Source organism: Perissodus microlepis, chromosome 16 (genome assembly GCF_051167445.1).
Source record: "Perissodus microlepis isolate ML-2025 ecotype Zambia chromosome 16, ASM5116744v1, whole genome shotgun sequence".
NCBI classification, from domain to species: domain Eukaryota; kingdom Metazoa; phylum Chordata; class Actinopteri; order Cichliformes; family Cichlidae; genus Perissodus; species Perissodus microlepis.
In genome coordinates, this window is record NC_140476.1 from 19,960,001 (window position 1) to 19,984,579 (window position 24,579).

The 24,579-nt window shown below is 40.1% G+C and overlaps 3 protein-coding genes across 5 annotated transcripts in view; all 3 read left to right on the forward strand.

The window, feature by feature from the left end:
- LOC146370797 (uncharacterized) overlaps positions 1 to 4,127 on the forward strand; it is a 25,184-nt gene extending 21,057 nt beyond the window's left edge. Inside the window, exons 4-9 of the mRNA XM_084908250.1 lie at positions 321 to 647; positions 729 to 992; positions 2,686 to 3,012; positions 3,094 to 3,360; positions 3,537 to 3,656; positions 3,827 to 4,127. Of these exons, the coding sequence (XP_084764376.1) occupies positions 321 to 647; positions 729 to 992; positions 2,686 to 3,012; positions 3,094 to 3,360; positions 3,537 to 3,656; positions 3,827 to 3,897 (1,376 nt within the window). The 3' untranslated portion in view covers positions 3,898 to 4,127. The remainder of the gene's footprint in view (positions 1 to 320; positions 648 to 728; positions 993 to 2,685; positions 3,013 to 3,093; positions 3,361 to 3,536; positions 3,657 to 3,826) is intronic.
- piga (phosphatidylinositol glycan anchor biosynthesis, class A) overlaps positions 1 to 16,333 on the forward strand; it is a 28,642-nt gene extending 12,309 nt beyond the window's left edge. For 2 of the 3 annotated variants that reach the window (XM_084908242.1, XM_084908243.1), the window contains exons 2-7: positions 8,470 to 8,952; positions 9,029 to 9,299; positions 11,363 to 11,495; positions 11,835 to 11,967; positions 14,510 to 14,716; positions 15,742 to 16,333. In XM_084908242.1, coding sequence (XP_084764368.1) covers positions 8,506 to 8,952; positions 9,029 to 9,299; positions 11,363 to 11,495; positions 11,835 to 11,967; positions 14,510 to 14,716; positions 15,742 to 15,984 — 1,434 coding nt within the window. In that variant the 5' untranslated portion in view covers positions 8,470 to 8,505 and the 3' untranslated portion in view covers positions 15,985 to 16,333. Of the gene's footprint in view, positions 1 to 5,663; positions 7,265 to 8,469; positions 8,953 to 9,028; positions 9,300 to 11,362; positions 11,496 to 11,834; positions 11,968 to 14,509; positions 14,717 to 15,741 lie in introns of those variants that run through there. The other variant, XM_084908241.1, reaches the window with a different exon arrangement.
- Positions 16,334 to 16,431: 98 nt separating this feature from the next.
- Positions 16,432 to 23,914, forward strand: asb11 (ankyrin repeat and SOCS box containing 11). The gene is made up of 7 exons (XM_084908247.1): positions 16,432 to 17,215; positions 19,389 to 19,468; positions 19,570 to 19,677; positions 20,999 to 21,149; positions 21,231 to 21,365; positions 22,295 to 22,483; positions 22,698 to 23,914. Exons 1-7 carry the CDS (start codon positions 17,119 to 17,121, stop codon positions 22,820 to 22,822), a joined length of 885 nt encoding a protein of 294 aa, XP_084764373.1. The 5' UTR covers positions 16,432 to 17,118; the 3' UTR covers positions 22,823 to 23,914.
- The last annotated feature ends 665 nt before the right edge of the window (positions 23,915 to 24,579 follow it).

Genomic DNA, 24,579 nt, shown 5'->3' on the forward strand with positions numbered 1-24,579 from the left:
ACTCAAATCTCTGAATTGTGTTTTTATGATTATGCCAGGTCTTTTAGAAGATACAGCAAATCCTACATATAATGCACAGTGGGGAGTCACTGGTTGGATCCCCACGAGAAATACTTTCATCTGAAAATGACTCTAACAGCAGAGCTGTAAAGCCCACAAGTTGTTTCTCAGTTTCTCTGTGATTATTGAACTTTTGTGAAGCAGCAAATTCTGTGTTTTCCTATTTTGTCAAGTTTACTTTTGATAATTTAATGCAGCAGGAAAACCAACATTATGATTCTTATAACTGGACTTATGATTGGTCATCTTTTCTGTTGCAGGTGAAGGCATCACTGTTAAAGGCTTTGAGAAAGACGATGTGCTCCTGCCATGTGACTGCCCTAATAGAAATTCAAATAAGGACTTCAAGTGGCAAGTGGAAGAAGATGAGAAGAGATGGGTGAAACAAAAATTGATCTTCAGATATAATGATGGGACCTTAGATTTTAAAGACAACCTGTCCCACCGATATGAAACATTTTTTTATAAGGACAGCAGTAATTGTTCGGTTCTATTAAAAAACATCACAAAAGAAGACCAGGGAAAATACAGTTGTCGTTTTTATTCTCCACTATACAGACGTTTTTATGTGAATCTTGTAGTTTTTGGTAAGTCATCTATTGTGGATACCAACAGTATTTTAATACTCATGAAATTTCATAATTTTAACAAAAATCATCTCTCACCAGGGACACATACTTTTCAGCACAGTGAGACTCGCCCAAATGGCGAAAACGTTTACCAATATGTTGTAAAGCTTGACAGCTACAAAGAGCCTAACATTCAGTGGACTTTGAATGGAACGTGTCTGTCAAATTCAACCACGACTAACATCTCTACCACATACAGCCTGGATGAAGAAACTGACGTCCACTATTTTCACAGTAGAGTCGACTCTAAAAGCAACTTCCTCTCAGAGCCTACATGTCAAGTCAATGTCACATGCCCATCTGGTAATCATTCATTTTAAATTGTCATTTCTGTCAAACGATGCTGTATGAAACGTTTCTCGCGGTTAGTATCATGGTTGCTAGGCAACCTGGGCAGCGCGACGAAGGCTAGACCGTCCCATTTCACAAGCCTCTCACTTCCGCACTTCTCGTACTTATAGTACGCACCGTACTTCAAGCGTGCGGTCTCCACAGCCCTCGTCTCGGTAACAGCTTCGCCCCTTTGCTCTTTGCGGTCATCATCACTGCTGCTGTTATCAGTGTTATATCAGTGTTACCAGGGTTTCTATTTAAAGCTGGAGGCTGTGTGGGCTTAATGTGGTCAGACTTTTTATTCAAACGCTGCTACTAAATACGTTTCTATTGCAGGTCTGGTTTAAGTCGCAAATGTGGGTTTCCATGGTGACAGTGGCGCGCTACATCATTGAAGCAAAGAATTTGTGGCGATAATTTTTTTTAAATTATCGAATTCTTCGAAATACTCGATGAATGCTGCAGCCCTACTTTCTTTATTTAATCTGAAGAAATGCAAACAAAGTGAGGCTCAAATCTCTAACAAGGAGTGGTTGTGCAAACATATCTTAGTTTCATGCCTAAACCAGAACACGTTGCAAAATTCCATGCTGCAATTGTCACGATGGAAGGGATTATAATTTGAATATAGAAGTATTTAGGCAGTTATCACAGGAAGTGTAAAAGAATAACAGATGGAAAACATGAAGCACACAAAGAACTGTGCAGATGTACTGGGGATTTATCAGAAAATGAAACAAGAGTAACAAACACAAACATTAGTGAGTGTGTAAATGGTAAATGAAAAATGTGGAGTTGCCGGATGATTGTTTGAAATGTACAGTTGTGAAATATGCTGATTGTTAATATTTCACAGGGAGGAATGTACTAAGCTAAACATTACACAAGAACTAGGTGAAAACAACTAGTACAGCTTTAACTATTAGTTACTTACTTAGTTTATTATACTCACTATAGCCTACATAAATATAACAAACCAGCTCTGTAGTGTCAAAGAAATAAACTCCAGAAGTGAAACAGGAACTGACAACTTTCTACAGCAGACTGATGGCATTAACTCAAACACAGTTGATATGAAATCACAACAAACTTTTATTTTACTTGATTTATTATCATTTACATAACTGAATAACTTATTTCCTGCATTCTTTCATTTATTCACTGTCTTTCCACACTCTTCAATGAAAGAAAACAATATAAAGATATGTTTCTTGTTCTCTTTATTGGTATCTTTACTATTTTCCCCAAATGTTTCTTTTTCAATAAATAAAATCGATGGTTGCAAATAAGAGGTCGGCCACTTCAGAACACTTGACTTTGTGCTGTTTTTGTACTATTGATGAACTCAAATCACTGAATTGTGTTTTTATGATTATGCCAGGTCTTTTAGAAGATACAGCAAATCCTACATATAATGCACAGTGGGGAGTCACTGGTTGGATCCCCACGAGAAATACTTTCATCTGAAAATGACTCTAACAGCAGAGCTGTAAAGCCCACAAGTTGTTTCTCAGTTTCTCTGTGATTATTGAACTTTTGTGAAGCAGCAAATTCTGTGTTTTCCTATTTTGTCAAGTTTACTTTTGATAATTTAATGCAGCAGGAAAACCAACATTATGATTCTTATAACTGGACTTATGATTGGTCATCTTTTCTGTTGCAGGTGAAGGCATCACTGTTAAAGGCTTTGAGAAAGACGACGTGCTCCTGCCATGTGACTGCCCTAATAGACATTTGAATAAGGACTTCAAGTGGCAAGTGGAAGAAGATGAGAAGAGATGGGTGAAACAAAAATTGATCTTCAGATATAATGATGGGACCTTAGATTTTAAAGGAAACCCGTCCCACCGATATGAAACATTTTTTCATAACGACAGCAGTAATTGTTCGGTTCTATTAAAAAACATCACATCGGAAGACCAGGGGAAATACAGTTGTCGTTTTTATTCTCCACTATACAGACGTTTTGTTGTGAATCTCATGCTTTGTGGTAAGTTGTACATTGTGATTACCAGCAATTTTTGAATACTCATGTAATTTCATAATTTTAACAAAAATCGTCTCTCACCAGGGACACATATTTCTCAGCACAAGAAGACTCTTCCAAATGGTGGAGACGTTTACCAATGTGTTGTAAAGCTTGACTGTTACAAAGAGCCTAACATTCAGTGGACTTTGAACAATGGAACGTGTCTGTCAAATTCAACCACGACTAACATCTCTACCACATACAGCCTGGATGAAGAAACTGATGTCCACTATTTTCTCAGTAGACTCGACTCTGAAAGCAACTTCCTCTCAGAGCCTACATGTCAAGTCAATGTCACATGCCCATCTGGTAATCATTCATTTTAAATTGTTATTTCAGCAAAGATTGATCTTAGGGGTTGACTGGTACTTCTACTACAATAAATGTGCTGTGACATTAAATGCAAAGACGGTAATAGTCATGATACACACAACTGTGGAACATTTCATAATATCAATTATTGTATTTTTTTTTTCTTTTTCCAGGGAATTATCTATATTCATTAACCAGCCTGGACCCCCTTTTCAGGATATTATTTAAAGGGGTCCCTGTTCTGTTGGCGCTTGGATTTTTGCTGATTTGGTACCGTCGTGGAACGTCTCACAGTGAGTTTCTTTATGCTACATTTATTGCATTACTGGTTAAACCAGAGTCACTCTGTTGCTCTTGCTTCAGCTTTTTATCAGCCACTAACAGTTTTGCTAGTGTTTGTTGACATTTGGCTTTGTTACTGTGTCTCTCCAATAATTTAATCTTTCATTTTCTCTTTATGAAGGATTTCCCAGTGACAGAAATGTGCAAAATGGTGACTTCTCTCAGACAAACACAAACTCAGACGAGCTTTAAGTGAGGATGTGAATGTACTTTATTCTGAACCAAAGGAGGTGATTAATCACTGCTGGCTGTTTGCGAAATCTAGTTTTCATCTTTTGTTCCTGCTCATGGAAAGTACATCTATTTTGGAAGCTAAAGGAGGAGGAGTCTATTCTCTGTATGCCATTTATCAGATTTCCTTGTGAAGAGTAAAGTCTGAGCTATACAGTAGCTTGCAAAAGTATTTGGCCCCCTTGAACTTTTCCACATTGTGTCACATTACAGCCACAAACATGAATCAATTTTATTGGAATTCCACGTGAAAGACCAATACAAAGTGGTGTACACGTGAGAAGTGGAACGAAAATCATACATGATTCCAAACATTTTTTGCAAATAAATAACTGAAAAGTGGGGTGTGTGTAATTATTCAGCCCCCTGAGTCAATACTTTGTAGAACCACATTCTGCTGCAATTACAGCTGCCAGTCTTTTAGGGTATGTCTCTACCAGCTTTGCACATCTAGAGACTGAAATCCTTTCCCATTCTTCTTTGCAAAACAGTTCCCGCTCAGTCAGATTAGATGGACAGCGTTTGTGAACAGCAGTTTTCAGATCTTGCCACAGATTTTCGATTGGATTTAGGCACCAGACAGATCAGGGATAAAGTTATTGAGAAATTTAAAGCAGGCTTAGGCTACAAAAAGATTTCCCAAGCCTTGAACATCCCACGGAGCACTGTTCAAGCGATCATTCAGAAATGGAAGGAGTATGGCACAACTGTAAACCTACCAAGACAAGGCCGCCCACCTAAACTCACAGGCCGAACAAGGAGAGCGCTGATCAGAAATGCAGTCAAGAGGCCCATGGTGACTCTGAACGAGCTGCAGAGATCTACAGCTCAGGTGGGGGAATCTGTCCATAGGACAACTATTAGTCGTGCACTGCACAAAGTTGGCCTTTATGGAAGAGTGGCAAGAAGAAAGCCATTGTTAACAGAAAACCATAAGAAGTCCTGTTTGCAGTTTGCCACAAGCCATGTGGGGGACACAGCAAACATGTGGAAGAAGGTGCTCTGGGCAGATGAGACCAAAATGGAACTTTTTGGCCAAAATGCAAAACGCTATGTGTGGCGGAAAACTAACACTGCACATCACTCTGAGCACACCATCCCCACTGTCAAATATGGTGGTGGCAGCATCATGCTCTGGGGGTGCTTCTCTTCAGCAGGGACAGGGAAGCTGGTCAGAGTTGATGGGAAGATGGATGGAGCCAAATACAGGGCAATCTTGGAAGAAAACCTCTTGGAGTCTGCAAAAGACTTGAGACTGGGGCGGAGGTTCACCTTCCAGCAGGACAACGACCCTAAACATAAAGCCAGGGCAACAATGGAATGGTTTAAAACAAAACATATACATGTGTTAGAATGGCCCAGTCAAAGTCCAGATCTAAATCCAATCGTGAATCTGTGGCAAGATCTGAAAACTGCTGTTCACAAACGCTGTCCATCTAATCTGACTGAGCTGGAGCTGTTTTGCAAAGAAGAATGGGCAAGAATTTCAGTCTCTAGATGTGCAAAGCTGTTAGAGACATACATTAAAAGACTGGCAGCTGTAATTGCAGCAAAAGGTGGTTCTACAAAGTATTGACTCAGGGGGCTGAATAATTACACACACACCCCACTTTTCAGTTATTTATTTGCAAAAAATGTTTGGAATCATGTATGATTTTCGTTCCACTTCTCACGTGTACACCACTTTGTATTGGTCTTTCACGTGGAATTCCAATAAAATTGATTCATGTTTGTGGCTGTAATGTGACACAATGTGGAAAAGTTCAAGGGGGCCAAATACTTTTGCAAGCTACTGTATATACCAGATGCCAGGTTTTGTTTTTTGTTTTTGTTTTTTTTTTTACTTTTATAAATAAGTAGGTTTAGGGTAATGTGTATAATGTATAGTTAATAGGAAAAAACATTCAGGAGCCAAGTAAGAAATTTGTAAATGATGTTGCTTAACTGTGAAACATCACTGTACTATGTAGACGTGCAGCTCTGGTCCCTTTTTGGGAATTAGGTCAGCAGCCTTGAATCTGTGACTGCAGTCAGGACAGTATGCCAAAATTTGACGAATGGAGAAGTGTAATGAAATGTAAATGTGTGGCCCTTTTCAGCACCAAAAAGAAAATTATTATTATTATTTTTTTTTAAAAAGAGAGTAAAACAAACATTTTGTTCAGCAATAAAGTGTTTTTAAACTGCATGATGGGTAACTTTTATTTCCTTTTCAGATATTTCATTTCTCTTTAAAGAATCATGAACACTTGCACACCACATGCTTCAAGAAGAACACAGATCCTGTTTTTGTGTTGTTGTTGTTTTTGTCAAGTGTAGCACACTTTCAGTACTCCATCACATAAGAGTCCTGCATGCAAAACTGCAGTATCAACAAAAAATGTTTTTGTTGTGACAAAGTAACAACATGCAGTAGATCTCTGCTGTAACTAATGTACAGTCATGCAACACAGGACATAATTTAAAAAATGAAGTAAATAAAACCTCAGATATTACCTCAGTGTCATTTTTTATTGATTAAAAAATAAGCCAAATACAAAAGCATGTGTATTAAATCAAGTACACACTATGATTCAAAAGATCGTATAGCCAGTTTTACTATTGTGGCTTTATCAGTCTTTCACATCACTGTGGAGAAATATTTGACCGTCTGTTTCCATTCACTGAGGTTTGCAGTCATTCATGCGTGAGTCGAGATGAGGGCTGAACTTTCTACTGTGCCATTACAACATATTTATTCTTTTCTTTTTAAGCCACTCATTACTAGATTTTTCCTGATTCTTCACATGCCAACCTGGTTTCGGATCACTGCTTCAGTCTGTCATTTGTATCAGTGTTTTGTATTTCACAGAATTTTATATATTTAAGGAAAATATTGCAAAACCTTAATTGTAAAGGCTTAGTCTATAAACAGCCGTAATTTAAGTTAGAAGTTGATAATGCTGTGGAATAAAAGTGTGTAAGTAAATCGTCCCCATTACTTCACTTTATTGTGTGACTTTAACAATATTAAAACAACAACAGCAACAAAGCACAAAAAACAGGCATGGTGATAATTTCTGGATTTAGCATTCGCACTTAAAGACGTTTATAACGAGTAAGTATGAAAGAAAAACGAATCTTAACCTTTGGTTTTATTTTACTTGTAAAAAAACCCTCAAAGTTTAAATGTCACATATAGTTTCGTTTCCTTGCAGTATACGTCAGCTACCACGTTCCCAGTGACGTAGAGAACACCAGGAAGTAACACAGGCGGCTAAGTGGCTAGCTCGGGGCTAGCATGTAGAAATCAAATCAAATCTGGAAAAAGACTGACTTTCCACCCACGGTAAGGCAGGTTGGACTGTGAAAGCGGTCCGCTGCGATGCTTGTTAAGGTTAAATGCGAAGAGGTGTTTGTCTCCATGACGTTTATACATAATGCGAACAAGTGTAAAGCCTAAATGCACTGGAGCTTAGAGGAGTTTGCTACATCACATCAGCAAATCCGTTCAAGTGTTTTGTTTCGGTTTGTGTTAATGGGTAGAAGTAGGGAACTTATAGACATGGCAGTACTCTCGGTTTGGGGTTGTCTGTGAGCTGATATCAAACCTCCACACACTGTGCAAACATGTATGTGATGATATGGATACAAGCCTATTGACACTGCGCTGCAAAGGTTACTTTGGATGACAATGACCAAGGCAAAGGGTCAAAAGGTTTCTTCTTTATTCCAACTTTTTAAATGTTAAATAAAATTGAACATCTGAGCTACTAATCGGCTGCAAAGTTGCAAAGTTTTTGTTTTTTTGTTTTTTTGACACTGTCAGAGAGGTGTCGACGTGTAGTGGTGAGATTTTTGTGTGTTTCTAATAAAAACAATGGAATCACATTTCAGGACAGGTGGACCCAGCAAAGTTTTCTGCCCTTACAAGTGTTTCCAAGGTGCAGGTAGAAGAGGATAAAAACTCAAGAAGTTAAAGCCACATTAACACTTGCAGGTCAAAGACCAGTGTTGTGGCACGACCAGTCAGAATGCCCATATTACTTTAGGCTTTGAACGTACCATGATTTTTTTTTAAAAATATAAATATCAGTAGACTATACAATAGAATGCTTATAAAAAATATATTATCAATTGACCCCTCTATCCGTTTTCTTAACAACTTATCCAATTCAAGGTCACAGGACGCTGGTGCCCCTCACATGTATCATTGAGTGAGAATCTGGGTGCTCATATAATAATATATCTATCGCCCTTTTTTTGTTAATATATTACTTTATAATACTTTTTTTCACCAACAATTCAGCTGATTCAGGTCAAATATATTTACTTTGAAAAATGATTAGCTTAAAAAGTCACTGATGGGAAGCCTCTTTTTTTTTTCCCAGTATTTTTTTTAATTATTAATCCTTTATTTATCCAGGTAAAAATCTCATTGAGATTCAAATCTCATTTCCAAGACTTGGCATCATGGCAGCAAAAGTCAAAACCCATACAACACATAATCCATTAGAATTATACTTATTGTTAACTATTAACTGTTTCTTTCAGCACTGATCAAGTACAGAGACACTCAAGAAGCATACCATGGGTCAGCGCCGGAAAGTGGCAGCAGGGAATAACCCTTCATCTCAGAGAAACTCTGGAGTTTCTGCACAGGCTGCCAGGGTCCACAGCAGGAAGCACAACATCTGCATGGTGTCTGACTTTTTCTATCCAAACATGGGAGGAGTAGAAAGTCACATTTACCAACTCTCCCAGTGCCTGATTGAAAAGGGGCACAAGGTGGTAATCGTCACTCACGCCTACGGCAGGAGGAAGGGTGTCCGGTACCTGACCAATGGCCTGAAGGTCTACTACCTGCCCCTGCAAGTGATGTACAACCAGTCCACAGCCACCACCTGCTTCCACAGTCTCCCGCTGATGCGCTGTGTGTTTGTCAGGGAGCGCATCACCGTCGTGCATGCACACAGCTCCTTTTCTGCCATGGCCCATGATGCATTGTTCCACGCTAAGACCATGGGTCTTAACACAGTAGGTGATTCACGTAATTTCACGTGTTTCTAACATGATGCTGTTTAAATCGCTAAAGAGTGTTTGTCATTTGCAGGTTTTCACTGACCACTCGCTCTTTGGCTTTGCTGACCTCAGCTCTGTCCTGACCAACAAGCTCCTGACTGTGTCGCTGTGTGACACCAACCACATTGTGTGTGTGTCCTACACAAGTAAGGAGAACACAGTTCTACGCGCAGCACTCGACCCAGAGATAGTGTCCGTTATTCCCAACGCTGTCGATCCTACAGACTTCACACCAGACCCCTCCCAGCGACAAGATGACAGGATCACAATTGTTGTCATCAGCCGTCTCGTCTATCGGAAAGGTACTGAGAAATTTGTTTTAGACGCTGTTGCGTCTACTTGGAGCAGCAAGGTGCTATGCTGAATAGGTCACAGTCCTTTGTTCAGGCCCTCATCCTAAAACAAGTATTTTACAGTACTTAATACAATAATACAGTGCTGTGCAAAAGGCTTGAGCCACCCAACTTTATTTTTCAAGTAGCTTAAAACTTAGGATATCTTGGTTGGTGTGTAGTGTGTCCTTACATTTGAGGAAACTGGAGAAGTGGAGGACAAAAGAATAAGTGACAGTCTTTAAAAATCTGTCTACAGCAGATGAAGAGTACCTGAAAGTGATGTGCTTTAGAAACAGGAAAAAATCCAACAGATCTGATACAGTAAGAGAGAGATGCACCTGGACCTTCAGCTGATCCATGTACCTACCATTCACTGAAAACTTATCAAAAATAATGTCAGTGGAAGAGTACCAAATTACACAAGAACTGGACTGCAAATGAGTGTCAGCAGCTCTTATGGGTGAAGGATCCAAATTTGACATTTTTAGTTAAAATCATTGTTATTATGTTTGAAGACGGGCCGGAGAGAGAAACAGTCATTTGTAAAACATGCTGGAAGCTCTGGTAGTTAAGGAAAAGCATCCCTGGAAAGAAAAATGTGCAATCAAACCTGGGCTTAAAGGGCACAGTATATGTATCTCTGTTTCACTTAATAGTTTTAGAGCTACAGAAATAAAAATTCAAGCGGGGTTCCTCAAGGATCAGTTCTCGGTCCATTACTCTTTAATTCTTAGTGCTCCCACTTGGCACTTTCATAAAAAATCATAATACATCCCGTCAGTCTTGCATAGATGATACAGTTGCTCCTATCATTTTCTTCTGTTCATAAACCAGTGAGCTTCGTTGATGACATTAACTTCTGGATTTCTCAAAATGTTTTAGAACTGAACAGAGACGAATCAGAATCAGGCTGCAGATGTGGCCGCGCCAAAAAGAAAACAGTGAAAGTATACACGTCAGGGACAAGAGGAGAAAAAAAAGAACTCTACTCAAACTGGGCTCCTAACTGGGAGACCAGTTTGAGGACAGTAAAAAAACACCAGCACAAAAAAGCACATGAATATTCACATCTTACACCATGTAAAAGGACGTGACATGCAACGGGGGGAGGGTATGGGGTAAGGAATGATCCGGTGCAGACAGCAGTCGTCTTGTCCTGCAGTCGCTGGACAGACCTGCTGTCTACATCAAGTGGGTAGCAAGCATCTGGGGTGTCTGGAATGGTGTAGGGTAATGAGTGTACATCTGTGTCAGTGTACGTGTGTGTGTGTGTATCCTGTGTTCACCCGCTTAAGCAAAAGTCAACAGTCCTCAGCCGACGCATGTGTCCTTCAAGGGTAGGGGCAGAGAGACTAAACACAGTCCCGTCATCAGGGAAGAATTTGTTGTTCTGGAGCGGCATGAGTGAGGCAGATGGTTGTTTGGGTTAATGTGAACAACTGCATCCAATTTTAATGCAGAATTACCTGAAAAATCCTTTTATTGGTTCATAAAACTCACACTGGTTTGGCCTCCCAGTGCAATAAGTTACACTACACCTAGACCTCTCAGGTCATCAGGCGTAGATCTTTTAACTGTTCTCAGAAGAAGATCAAAGCATGCCAAGAAAACTTACTGTTACTGTAGATGTGTTCTTTGGAACAAGGTGCCTGCTGACCCAAAATGACTTGCATCTGTGCCGACAAACAAAAGCACGGGCTTATTGTTTGTTTGTGTGTGTGTGTGTGTGTGTGTGTGTGTGTGTGTGTGTGTGTGTGTGTGTGTGTGTGTGTGTGTGTGTGTGTGTGTGTGTGAGAAACTTGGACTTTATCTCTTTGTAAAGTTTGTTGTTTTCACTGTCTTAAGACATTATAGACTTACTCTTATTTTGATGTATTTACCTTCTATGTTAAGAACCCCAAGGTTACATGTAATGAAATGTACTATGTAACTAAAATAGCCATTGCCTTTGCTTTCCATATGAACCTCGGTAGAGAACTGCATCACTCTAATAGTGGAAGGAAGTCTTCACTTTCTTTCCTTCTTTGCAGGAATTGATCTTCTTGGTGGAATAATCCCGGAGCTTTGTCTCAAACATCCTTACCTCCACTTCCTGATTGGCGGAGAGGGACCAAAGAGAATTGTTCTGGAGGAAGTGAGGGAGAAATACCAACTACATGACAGGTACTGCTGGATGCGCTTATTTCCTGAGATAATGATGTCGGCATCTTTCAGGATCTATTAAAGCATGTCTAAGTATTTGTATATTAAATCGTGTCTGTATTACAGCTTTAGTTTACTTTTCTTGCCACAGGAGCAAATCTCATATAAAGAAACTTTCTGTAGTATATTAAAGAACCAACACTGTTATAGAATTTAATTAACTGGAATTTACTGCCATTGTTTTGTGTTTCCTTTACGTTTATTCAACACCTGGAAATGATTGTAGATTAGTAGATAAACCCAGGGTCAATCAATGGGTTCCTGAGTAAAGGTGCTACCACTGTGTTTTGATCTGCACAGGGTACGTCTGCTGGGCGCTCTGGAGCACAAAGATGTGCGTGGGGTTTTGGTTCAAGGCCACATCTTCCTCAACACGTCGCTCACTGAAGCGTTCTGCATGGCCATTGTGGAAGGAGCCAGCTGTGGACTGCAGGTTTGCTGCAGTTTCTGTTCCTCCAGCCATAAACCACATTAAGTTCCACTGTGATGCGGTTAGCTGCTGTCTGACAGATCTGTCATTGATACACAAGGTCAATGATATGAAGTCCGGTAGCAGTGACTCTCGGTGTCAGGATTTCCTTATTTCATTTTAAGTGAAACAGCTTTTTTGAGATAAACACACCAAACATTTGAGAATATTTCTTTAATACAAATGGGAGAGGGCACATCTTGCTGCTACAAACATGCCACAACCTGAAGGATGGTTTAACCAGATTAGCTACATGATGTTATTAGATTGTGGGGGTAAACTTGTACATGCTTGTCATTACATGGTGCAATATTTCCCTCTAGCTTTATCATAGTATCGATTTTAACATCTCGTTTACTCACCATTTAGCGTGCCAATCTCTTAAGATAATGACATCTTCTGATGCACAGCCAGTCATTTTATTGGAAACAGGCCAATATGTGACCTAAGTTGCCCCCAGTAGTCATCCGAGGGGCGACAGATCTAACACTGAATCTTTAGACCTTAAGCTCAGTTCATGTCACAAATCTAAGAAAAAAAATGCAGATAAACTTTTAGTTTTTTATAGAATATATAATAATGTAATAATGAAAATTAGACTTTATCAAGACGAGGCACTTTCAGATCACAGAAGCAGCTCTGTGAAAGCCCATTCGGCCAAGCGGAGCCGGCACAACTCAGTTGAAGATGGTGAAGTGTTCTTGTGGCAGATTCGCCGTGGGCGTGTGCAGCTCATCTCATACCGCTGCTTAAAAAAAAAACCTGAAGTACATGAGGGAGACGTGGGAGAGGGAGGATAGACCTTTATGTAAGAGTGGCAAATGCCAGACAACACTGGCATAACCGCATCACAGTGGAACTTAATGTGGTTTATCGCTGGAGGAACAGAAACTGGAAATGTCATTCTTGTTATTTCGTGACGTTAGACCTACAGATGGAAAAAAGTAACCTGAGAATCCATGAGAGAATCCTCTTACCTCCAGGTTATTTCCAAAAGAAATTACATTGGGAGCTTAATTTCTTTTGGGATGAAAATGCCTTCGAGCTAACAAACAGGCCCGTTTGTTATTCTTTCCTACTAGAGGGAATCCTCAGGTTTCATAACTATGGGGAAAAAAACGGGGAAACACACGCAGGTGGCATTTAATAACGTGATTTCTTCTTACTTTCTTAGTCAGACTGTATGATGAGTTATACCCTTTTCTGCAGATTCTTACACAGATATGCGTACATAGATTACACAAAAAATAATTGCTAATGGGAAGACGCATTGAGTAACCACTCTTTATCTGTGATTTATTGGGACACGTAGGTTGGACATAAAGTTGAACATAAGTTGAACTGTGCCATAACACAGGGCAAGAAAGGAGACAAGCACAATGCAGCAACTTATAGTGTAAAGTGTGAATGCTGTTGGATGTGTATATTTACAAAAATACCAGTATACACATTTATCTTTAACACCTTGAGCTCAATCAATAATTAATCTATCAATAAAAATGTTTTTAAAGACAATTCAGTTTGTAAACATGGAATTCTTTACTCTAACTTTATTTTGTTAGTAATATTCCAGTAAAGTGGAGTTTATTTGGGAAGCTTTTGGATGTTGATTGCTGTCATATAAACTTACCAGACACTTTATTAGGTACACCTCGCAGGTACAGGGTTAGACACTGTTTTGCCTTCAGAACTGCCTAAATTCTTCATGGCACAGAAATGGATGGTGGATGTGCAGCTGTCATGATAGCATCAGACAGCTGCACATCCACAATGGGAACCTCCCTTTCCTTCAAATCTCAAAGCTCAGTCCACTTGAGCTAATTGTGATGTTCAAGAAACCAGTTCGAGATGATTTGAGCTTTGTGATACTGTGTGTTATCCTACTGGAAGCACCCATGATAAGGTGGGCATGCTGTGGTCATGAAGTAATTGACATGATTACCAACAGTACTCAGTTAAGATCAGTGCTCAGCTGGTCCTCAGGGGCCTGAAGTGTGCCAAGAAAATACCCCGACATTAGTCTGCACTGTTGATGCAAGGCAGGATAGAGGTCCTCTGACCTCTGACATCAACAAGGCATTTTCTCCCAGAGAACTCCAGAGCATGGAATATTTTCTTCTTTTTGGCTGATCAGATATTTGCTATAACAAGCAGCTGAACAGGTGTACCTAATAAAGTGGCTAGCATTTCATTTTCCATGACTCCTAATCTTTATAACTTTGTACATCTTTGATTGAAATTGTCACGTTACCATAGTGATATGAAAGTGGGTACACCCTGACATCACTGTTTGAGGTTCCAGGTACAGCAGAGCTTCCTTTTCAGGTGTCCACAGAGAGCTGTGGTGCTAGTTTTAGCTTGAGGCCAAACACACACAGTGGAATTTTGCTAATAATCATTCCATGACATATTTTATACTTCAGGAAAACTTCTGTTTTTCTGTTCTCTCTTTTTTGCGTGTGTGTATTTGTTTGTCAGCATCTGTTTTTTGTCTCTGTTTTCTTAGGTGGTTAGCACTCGTGTTGGAGGCATTCCAGAGGTGTTACCTGAGGGTTTGATTACCCTGTGTGAACCCACCGTCCGTTCATTGTGCGCCGGTCTGGAAGCAGTCATCGCTCGGCAACGATTGGGCAACGTCCCGTCGCCTGCTTCCAATCACGCGCGTGTGCGAAACCTCTACACCTGGAGGAATGTTGCGGAGAGGACCGAGAAAGTAGGTCTGGACCGCGTGCATGTAACGGCTTGTTTTACATTTTTGAAGAAAATGCTATCAAAGCATAACATTTTATTGTGGAAAATAAAAGACACAGCTGTGCCCTTTCATCACAAGGACATTTTCATAAATTGAAAACAGCAACTACTCTGAATCTTGATCAGATAACTCATTGGACGACTGCACCATCAGATAAGGCGTCCAGATTACCAGACTTTGCGTAAACATGTTTTCTCTAAACATTTCCCACAGTATCTGATTTCCAAAAACCTCTCTCTCTTGCATCATGCTTAGAAACTTGTGAGGTAAGAGATAAAAAGCTGAGGCACATCAAATTTATCTTGAGTGTCCTTTTTTTCTTTAATTGTACAACATTCTCAAACACATCTAACCTGGAGACGAGCTTTGCTCATTCATTATTTCTTATGGTTATTTTTGTGCCGCTGCAACTACGCTACCAAATATGCTCTTGAAAGGTACAGGAAAACCTCCGCTGTATGCAAATTCCTGTATGAAACTCTCTCTCTTTCTCAAGCTCGACAGTCATGCAAGGCAGCTAGACCTGACAGTTGTGTTTTGTTTTTTGGTATTTTCTAAGTGCTTGGCATTGCTCCATGGCTCTGTTAAACAATGGCATACCTTTAAAAAAAAAAAAAAGCTAGCAGTGTGTTAAAGTGCACTCTGAAGTCAATGTCAATTTGTAAGCAGAGCCCGGCCTGTGAAACATCGCGGCACATTCAGGTACACCCTGTGAACTCTCAAAACTTGTATTCAAATAGCCAGAAAGGTTTTTAACATACAGAAGTTTCTGTAATCAGCCATTTTTTCTTCTTCTTTCACAGCATTTTTAAAAAATAAACACAGCAAAACAACAACAACAAAAGTCTATTTCAGTATTTAGAATTTCTAAAACAAATCCAAATCTAATCCTAAAAAATGTATTCCAGTTTATGCCTAGGTGGTGGTTTTTACATGTTTAACTACTGAAGGACACTAAGGTGATCAATGTGTTTTTTCCCTGTCAGGTGTACGACAGGGTGGTCGGAGAGGAAGTTCTTCCCCTGGACAGACGGTTACGGAGGCTGAGGGCTCACTGCGGCCCCGTTGCTGGCTCCATCTTTGCGTTTGTGGCTGTGCTGGACTTCCTTTTCCTGCTGCTCCTGCAGTGGCTGATGCCAGATGGGGTCATGGATCTCGCCGTCGACGCCACAGGCCCTCAGCGACAGTGGAGACAGGAAAAGAGCCATAAAAATGAGGCTTACTCCTGATGTGCCACAGAGAGCAACAGAAACAGAAAGTTGATGACCGTGACCTCTCAGCACCTCTGCCTCTCTTCAAACTGCTTATATAAGTTTCCTATGTGATCTTCATGGTGCGGGCTAACATTTTGTTTACATTTACTCACCAAAAGGGAGTTGGTGGAAGAGACTTTTTTAAATAACTGGAATTTGTTGCACACCTTGAGAATTTATAAGCACTTTTTGAAAATGTAAAGATGACATTGAACAGAGGGGGTAAAGGGCTGGCTGCTTGTAAGCTCACAGGGAAACAAAACTACTGTAACTTATCGAGAGACCTCAAAGTTTGTTTTTTAAATAAAATCCACTGTTTTGTGAAGCGTGTCAGAGCATGTTTGTTTATCATGAAGGCCGTGGCTCCGTAGTGCAGCGGTGTACACACTCCTACCTACTGCGGTACCTTTGTGAATGAGGAAGCGTCTAAAAGTAGCTTTCGTGATTGCCACTCCTTTGAAACCTGCGAGCTTTTTTTTTTTCTTTTCTTCAAATGATAAGTAAACTTTCAGAAAACCCAACGTGGGAACCAAAGTGTACTTTCTAATATATAGTATGTGCTATGTTCTCACATGTAATTTTTGCAGATCCTGGAGAGGCATCAAACAAATATTTCTTTTGTAGATGAATCTGATTGTAAGGGAGAGTGCCAAAAAAAATCACAGCCTTGTGAAAAAGGAGCTGATAAAGAGGTGTCGCTCTTCAGGGTCAGCGACGGGGATTTGCAAGACAGAAACAAACATCATATCAAGAAGTTCAGCATGTGTTCAGTGTTCAGACAAATTGTTTCTGTTGGAGCTAGGGACTTTTTTTTGTTAGTTTAAGGCATTTCATTTAGTTCATGTGGCAGTAATATATTTAAGGGTCTTATGGGGCTTGTCGTGGTCTGTGTGTCTTTAAGTGCTTTGTTTGACACCTCAGGATCATTCTAGCAGCTATTGTAATGTAATGCACATACCGTTAACTCTGGCCATGCACTGGGGTGAGAGTGGGTGGAAGGTGGTAATGTGGGGGAGGTGACCAAGGGCCCAGATAAGAGAGTGAGGAAGGCCGGATTCAGGTTTGTGTATCTGGCTGGGTGAAGGAATCTGCTGCTGTTTCATTTTCATCATGGCTGCTGTGCAAACAGACGTTTCCCTGTGGTCGCAACCTTGGGAGAGGCCTTTGTCCATCTACGGAGGGTTGGTGTGTAACTCGCTGATGGCTGGTGAGTTTAATGTTTGGATGTTTTTTTTTTTGCATCACAATGTTTCAGGCCTAAAAGCTTTCCATGTGAAGTCTGATGCTGCTGTAGACAATAAAATCTGGGATGAAACCGGTTTAGCATTTTAGGGTTAGGGGTCATGTTGAGAAACCAGAAGTCATAGCTGGACTGGTAATTTTTCGTTTTAAATGGGCCGATGTTTTGTTGTTGTTGTCTTTTTTTCCGTAACCCTGTAAACAGTGAAAGGTGGCGGATTGGATAGATGCTGGCAGACGTGTAAAAATAACTCAATTGTTTGGTAGTGGCTATGGTGGCGCTTTCACAGATTCAGTAAAATTAGCAAGTGGTGGAAGCCAGCAGGTGGATGGGGGAAAGGGGAGGCGGAGGTGGAGAGACCCAAGGCGGCCGCCGGTCCGACTGTCAGGTGAAATGAGCTTCAGGTAAGAAGTTATGACCTGCAGTCTGTCTGGGTCAGATATAAACCAAGTTTAGGTGAAGTTTATTTTCGTTGTGCTAACTTTTTACAGTCAGTGACAATAACTGGTACTGCGTACTAGCTAGCATGACGGAGTTTCTATACAGTTGGGTGGGTGCTATGATGTTACTGGTGAACTTTATTTTATTCATATGGTTAGTTTGTAGAGTTGCCTACCGTCCTGTAAAAAACGGAATCCTCTGGTATTCAGAGTTAATATTATGCGTTTAGTATTGAGCTGAAAATAAACGGGACGTACTTCAGCTACAATTTAAAAAAAAAAAAAAAAAAAAAAAAAAAAAAAAAAGAAGACAAAAAGCTGGAGTTATTCTGTGTCTTTACGCTGTCAGCTGCCTCTTCTTCTCTCATTCTCCCACCCTCCCTCTCCTGCTGCTACTTCAATCATGAAACTGATCAATGATCAGCTGATCGGCTTTTCTCTCTTGCTTGTTTATCTCCCACTTTGCGCCAGAAAGAGGAAACTAGCGGAGGTCGCGTTAAACAGCAGAAGCGCCTTTAAACTTGATCAGCTGTTGTTAGAATTTATTTAATATTACTTTCTAGTATCAGCTGATGTTTGTTGGAGCCATGGCTGTAAAAGCTGCTTGTCAGATTTGGTTATCTGGTGAGAGGGAAACATGAAGATGAAACCAGGAGATGTCCTTACTGAATCATCAGAGCTGAACAGGTGATGGAGAAACAGGTTTACCTTTTAGGTGACATGAATGGGTTGAAGGAAAGCTATGAACGGTTTCTGAGAGACAAATAACACCAGGATCCTTTTCTATGTAGCTGACAGCTGGTAACTCTGCAGGGGCGGGTCTAGCAAAGTTTTGCCATGGGGCCAGGTAGAGCATTAACAGGGAAAGGGGGGCACAAAGAAATACTTTTCTTTCTTATTCTCATTTAAAATTTCTAGCTTTTAACAGATAATTGTCCGAATCTTACAACCAAAGTTTTCATCTGATGTCAAATTTATAGAAATCCATTATTGTACATAGTAAGTTTTTTTTTCAGGGTCCCAACATAATTTCTTCAGAAGAAAGTACTGTACATGATGCCAGTATTTTCCCACATTTTCTAGATACTGTACTAGTACTTTGTGTAAAATGCCATCAAAAAGTCAGTTAAGTTTTATTCTTTCTCACCTGTCTTTGTCTCCTTCCACTTTTAAAAGGTTGCCATGTTAGAAAAAGTATTTTGCCCTGCCATGCTGTTTATTGATGTGGTAAATAAATAGTTTATGAAAATATCACTAAATCTGTCATTGATTATTTTTAATATTCAGTAATGGTCATGTCTCACCTCTAGTTTTCTCTGTCTTAATTTCAGGTTTCCACCATATGTTGTAGATAGTTCAGGAAGTTAACTCAACCAAGCAGTCTTTGGGTTTCGGCTAAGTACTGTTTAGAATACCAGAATAGGGAGGATGGTGTAGGTTTAAGTTTATTAGATTGATACATATGTACCAACAAGACCGTGTACATCACTGTGACAACGACGTTTGTTTTCATTCAAAGGCTTTATGGTTTTTCCTATAATACCTGGTGGGCCGGTCTCTAGTCAAAATTCCCGGGCTGATTTTTTGTCCCAGTCCAGCCCTGCCAGAAGTGTGTATGTATGTGGATGAGGTTACAGTGGTCTTGGTCTTTGTGCTTTCTGAATGTGGAAACATAACTAATTTGATTCTCTGTGTCTCAGACTTCTGGTCTGACAGAACTCCGCTCCATGAAGCGGCCTTTCAGGGCAGACTCCTCCACCTCAGGGCCCTTATCGCTCAGGTAACCTTAAATCTTGATTTGTACGTCGAGTACTTACAGTCTACAACCTGAAGACTTCTTGAAAAGAAGTCAAATGAAAATCCTCTGATCTCTCCCTGCAGGGCTTCCATGTTGACACAGTCACCATGGACGGGGTCACGCCGCTCCACGAGGCTTGCCTCGGGGGTCGTTACGCTTGTGCCAAGTTTCTTCTGGATAATGGAGCAAATGTAAGAAGGAACAGATTAATTTTTCTGTCATCAAAAAAACCCACAAGTTTTATTTTGCTTATCCTTTTTGAACTTGATGCCTGATGGAGATTATAGATCATTTGGCTATTGTCCAAAACATATGTGAGGCCAGGCATACGTTTGATTTATGTGACGTGAGATAATTAGGTCATCGCTCACTCTTGGTATTTCTTTCTTAGACAAACAAAGACTTGGAAAATGATTCTGTTTAACTTGTCTAGCATTAAGGTGTCATTAAAAAAAAAAAGAAAAGAAAAGAAAAACCCACAGAAGTATAAGAACGTCATATCGTAAACCCTCCTTTGTTGTGCTAGCATGGTCTCAAACACGTTTCAGAACCTCAAAACTTTGAAATTATGTACAGATGCGCCCTAAAGAGGTTACAGAAAAGGCTACATTTTTAAAAAATATATTAAATTAAGAGCATTTGGGTTGGAAATGCAGGCATTTAAAGTCTTTTTTTCCAAATAAAGATTATTTTTGCACTCATAAGATGAATTACTTTATCTGATATTTTGTATTTAGTGATAAGAATTTATGTACCGTCTCATTGCTTTGATCATACATGAAAGTGGATCCCTTCACTTTTGGTTTGAAAAGTATGGATTGAAACTCAATCCTAAACTTCACATATCGAATCTAACAATTCGTTTTATCATTGTAAAGTTGATATAAAGACTTGGCATTGTGTCACAAGAGAGCAAACCCAGCAAATGGACTTTAGGCCTTCATGTATTAAAAACAACCCCTATATTTAAAATTATATTAGCTTGTCCAGCTAAATAGTCAGAATATTAGTGAGGGCTTATAAGTGCCCCAATAACCTCATGGATGGATGGATGTTATAAAAATGACTGTAATTTTTAAATAGTTAATGCAGTTCTTTTGGTAAACCAATTAATTTACAGCTGAAAAAATCTGCACCTCAGTCTCATCTCAGTTGATTTGATTGATTTGAGCATCATACTCACTTTCCTGTAAATTTCACTGCAGGATGCCTGAAATTGTGCAGTTCAAAAAGAGCTGAGCTCATTTGCGAACTCACAGATTCTCCCGCTTTAACACAGATTTTTGTTTTCACACGTTTTAAACCACATCTGGTGTTTTTGCTGAAGAGTTTAGATTTTCCTGGAGAAAGGTCAGAGCTGAAATCTGCATGCAAAGAGGCCTTCAGTTGTTGGTTGTCTCGTGTGTTTGCTCTGTTTGAGCATTTGTGTGTGTTTGTGTCACATGCATGAATAAATAAATGAGGTACACACCGCTCTTTTGGACGCATTTCCTCACAAACATCATTCTCAAGGCAATGGCAGTGTCAACAGATGGCGCCACACCTCTCTTCAATTCCTGCAGCAGCGGGAGCGCTGCCTGCCTCAAGCTCATCCTGCAGCACAGTGCCTCCATCCACACCACCTACCAGCTGGCATCTCCAATCCACGAGGCTGCCAAGAAAGGTACACAAAGGTATCCATTTGCAAGAAATTTCTGGTTATGAATGTGGACTACATGTCAGCATTTGTCATCTTCTCCTCCAGATCACAGAGAGTGCCTGGAGCTGCTGCTGGCCCGTGGAGCTCAGATTGATCTGGAGCTGCCTGACGTTGGGACGCCGCTCTACTCTGCCTGCATGGCCCGGGCTGCAGCCTGCGTAGAGGTGCTGCTGTATTCAGGTAATATAAGTCAGGAATAATCACCAGTCACACCTTTGCTTTTTGTTTGTTTCAGTCATGAAAATTAAGGCACTTCAAGGCCCAGTCTGTATAATAGTCTGAAGTTGTTTTTTTTAATGAAAAACTCCACTCTTTTAATTACACAAACCAGTCTATCAAACAGTTGTTTCAGCAAACACAGCAACAGCTCTTTTATTCGCTGTATACAGTTGTAAAAGAAAGAAAGAATCAGATTTAAAAAAAAAAAACAACTTCTTGATTCTTAAACTGAGTCAGAGGTGCAATGATTAGTTAATTATTTCATTTAGTGTTTTCTCAAACGAGAGGATTTCTTCCTTTGACATAACTTTGTTGTGAAGCTTTTCTTCTGTGCCGCCTTTCATCTTTGGGACTTAAATGCTCAAACTAGACTGCATATCTTCGAGTTTGGCTCTGCTTATCAGACAAACCGAGGCACTTGAAGGTGTCAGTTGACATTTAACACGTCTGTCTTGGTTTTGCACGTTTGAAACGATAATCGCTGAGCAAAGGTGAATCAACAGAGGAGAGAACCGTTCGTTCCAGCCATATAATATTTAAATACAGCTGACATTTTTTGTTCCTGCTGGGCTCTGAGTTACTTTTAGTGGCACGCTCTGCAGTTTCTCTCTTTCGCTTTCCATCGAAACAGAAACTCGGTGTCACAGTTCACATCAGCACACGTTTAAAAGCTTTTCTAATCAATCCAACCTGTCAGACGTGACAGCCAGTCTCAAAACTATTCAGAGCTGTGCTTTGGATTTATTTTTGAAAACTTTTTCATTAGTAGCTAATGTATAACAACGTGCTGCTTTAACAATAAATCACTTATAACACACGGATGGGTTTTAATCAGAATTGTGTGATTTGCGTGCTGTTAGGTGTTGAACTCTGTTTGCATGTTTGAGCAGGAGCAGATGTTCAGATCGGATGCGGGCCGGACAGTCCTCTGCATGCTGCAGTTTTGGGGGGAGGAGCTGATGTTGTGCATCTTCTCCTGGACTTTGGAGCTGATGGGTGTCGCAGGAACGCCGAAGCGAAGACTCCTCTTGATCTGTCGAAGCCAAACAGCTCAGTGAGAGCTGCACTGCTGAGCAGAGGTGTGTTATTGTCCTGTCATTGTTTCATATTGTTATTATTGTTTTACATTGTTTCTTTTTAATGGTATTTTTATATTGTTAAGCACTTTGAGCATCGTCTGTCTGGAAATGTCCTATATAAATGACTTTGACCTTGACCTTTGACCTTTTTGCACTTACATAGAGGACCCTCACTTCCTTTTATTAACAGCTGTGATCTGCCTCCTGTTCCCAGGTCCCTGCTCTCTGTCTCAGCTCTGTCGCTTACGTATTCGTCGAAGTCTCGGAAAGAGTCGTCTGCACAGGGCCTCGAGCCTCTTTGTCCCTCACAGTATCAAGGACTTCCTCCTCTACCAATGACACATCTCTGCCGTCCTTTGCTTTTTTTTTTTTTTTTTGCTTCGCCATTCAAGAAGAAAGGATAAAAGGCGTCCACATTCAGAGAGTTTTCATCCATAGCTTCATAATTCAGATGCTTTTAGTATTATAATAACAGCTTTCTGAGAACTGCTCAATGAAATCTTTTGGATACAAGGGAGGGACGCTTCAGGATAAGCTCTGTTCATCCTCCAGGGACTTTATGTGTCAGGTTTTTGTATTTTTGTACTTTCTTTTCAGCGCTCATGAATTTTACATGATTCCAAAATGTTTTTAAAGTTGAACATCGCCAATTTTACACATCAAAGTCTTTTATGTTTGGGAGTACTTGTGCATATATTAAAAAAATAAGTTTTATAAAAACTGTAGCTCCACAGGAAGCTTTGTGGATGTCATTTGAATAAGCATCAGCTGGGGGTGAAAATTACAGATCAGACCTTTTTGTAGTGTGCCTATGAGTACAACACAGGAGAATTCACACCACTAATGTTAGAGAGTTGCATTCTGGGTAATGCAGGTGGCAAGTTTTGAAAATAAAAACCCCCCAAATCTTATGTTAAAATTCTTTTTCTCATAAATGTTTCTAATGGTTGTGTAAACTTTAAATGTGGCCTGTTTTGTTCACATTTCTGTGTTTTTATTTGTGGAATCTTTCATAGTACCGTTAGTACACGGGCCGAGGTGGCCATCACACATCATCTCTCTGACATCACACAGAGTAAGACTGAGCGTTTCTGAGCACCTCACAGGATGCTTTATAACTGCTTCAATTCTTCGTGATGCCGATTCAAAAAGGCGCCTGAAACATTCCTCATACAGTTTGGTCAGTGTTGATATGATGCTGCTGATTCATCGACTGCACATCCATGACATAAGTCTTGCGTTACACCACATCCCATAGGTGCTCTGCTGGATTGCGATCTGGTGACTGTAGAAACTGTTTGGTCACAGTGAACCTGTCGTCATGTTCAAAAAACTAGTCTGAGATGATCTGAGCTTTGTGATATGGAGCATTAGAACAGTAACTAACTGAACTAAATCAAATAATACAATATATTACAAGGTTACAAAATATAACAAAATAGCCCGAATAAACACAAAACACTGTAGTTATACATTTTCCAGTATATTACACATAATTAAATAGTTGAAGTTTAGGTGCTTCATATCATATTGGCTTTATTTTTTCTGTAGAGGATGTGCTGCGGTGTGTATTTGTGTGCTTTAGATGGAGGAATTGTACTGCAAGTTGGCCACAGGCAGAAATGATTTCCTGTGTCGGTCAGTGGTGCATTTAGGGTAATCCAAGTCTTTCACTGACTGTGCTCCTGTGACTGGACCTCATGGAGTGGCTGGTAGGTACTGTCTGGCATTGTCCTTATCTTGGACAACAATACTCAGATATGCTGCATGATGTTGGTACCAACAGGCCCAAGAAAATATCCGCGGACCAATACATCCCCAGCAGCCTTAATCAATGATACATCATCTGAATGTTGCAGCAGAATTTCCATCAGACCAGGAAACATTTTTTAAATCTTCTGTTGTCCAGTTTTGATCTTGAGTCAATTCTAGCTTGATGTGTTCTCCTGCTGCTGTTGCTCATCTGCTACATTTCACTGTGGATTCAAGGATGTTCTGCATTTCTTTGTCTTCTCTGAGTCACTGTTGCCTTCCTATCAGTTTGAAACAGTCTGATTATTCTCCTCTGACCTCTGACATCACCGAGACATTTTCCC

What these genes read in the sequence shown, in the direction of transcription:
- asb11 (XM_084908247.1), top strand. Translation starts at nt 17,119, where the DNA reads ATGGCTGCTGTGCAAACAGACGTTTCCCTGTGGTCGCAACCTTGGGAG. An exon ending in GTGTAACTCGCTGATGGCTG is followed by an intron (nt 17,216 to 19,388) that starts GTGAGTTTAATG and finishes TCTGTGTCTCAG; the next exon opens with ACTTCTGGTCTGACAGAACT. An exon ending in CCACGAGGCTGCCAAGAAAG is followed by an intron (nt 21,150 to 21,230) that starts GTACACAAAGGT and finishes CTTCTCCTCCAG; the next exon opens with ATCACAGAGAGTGCCTGGAG.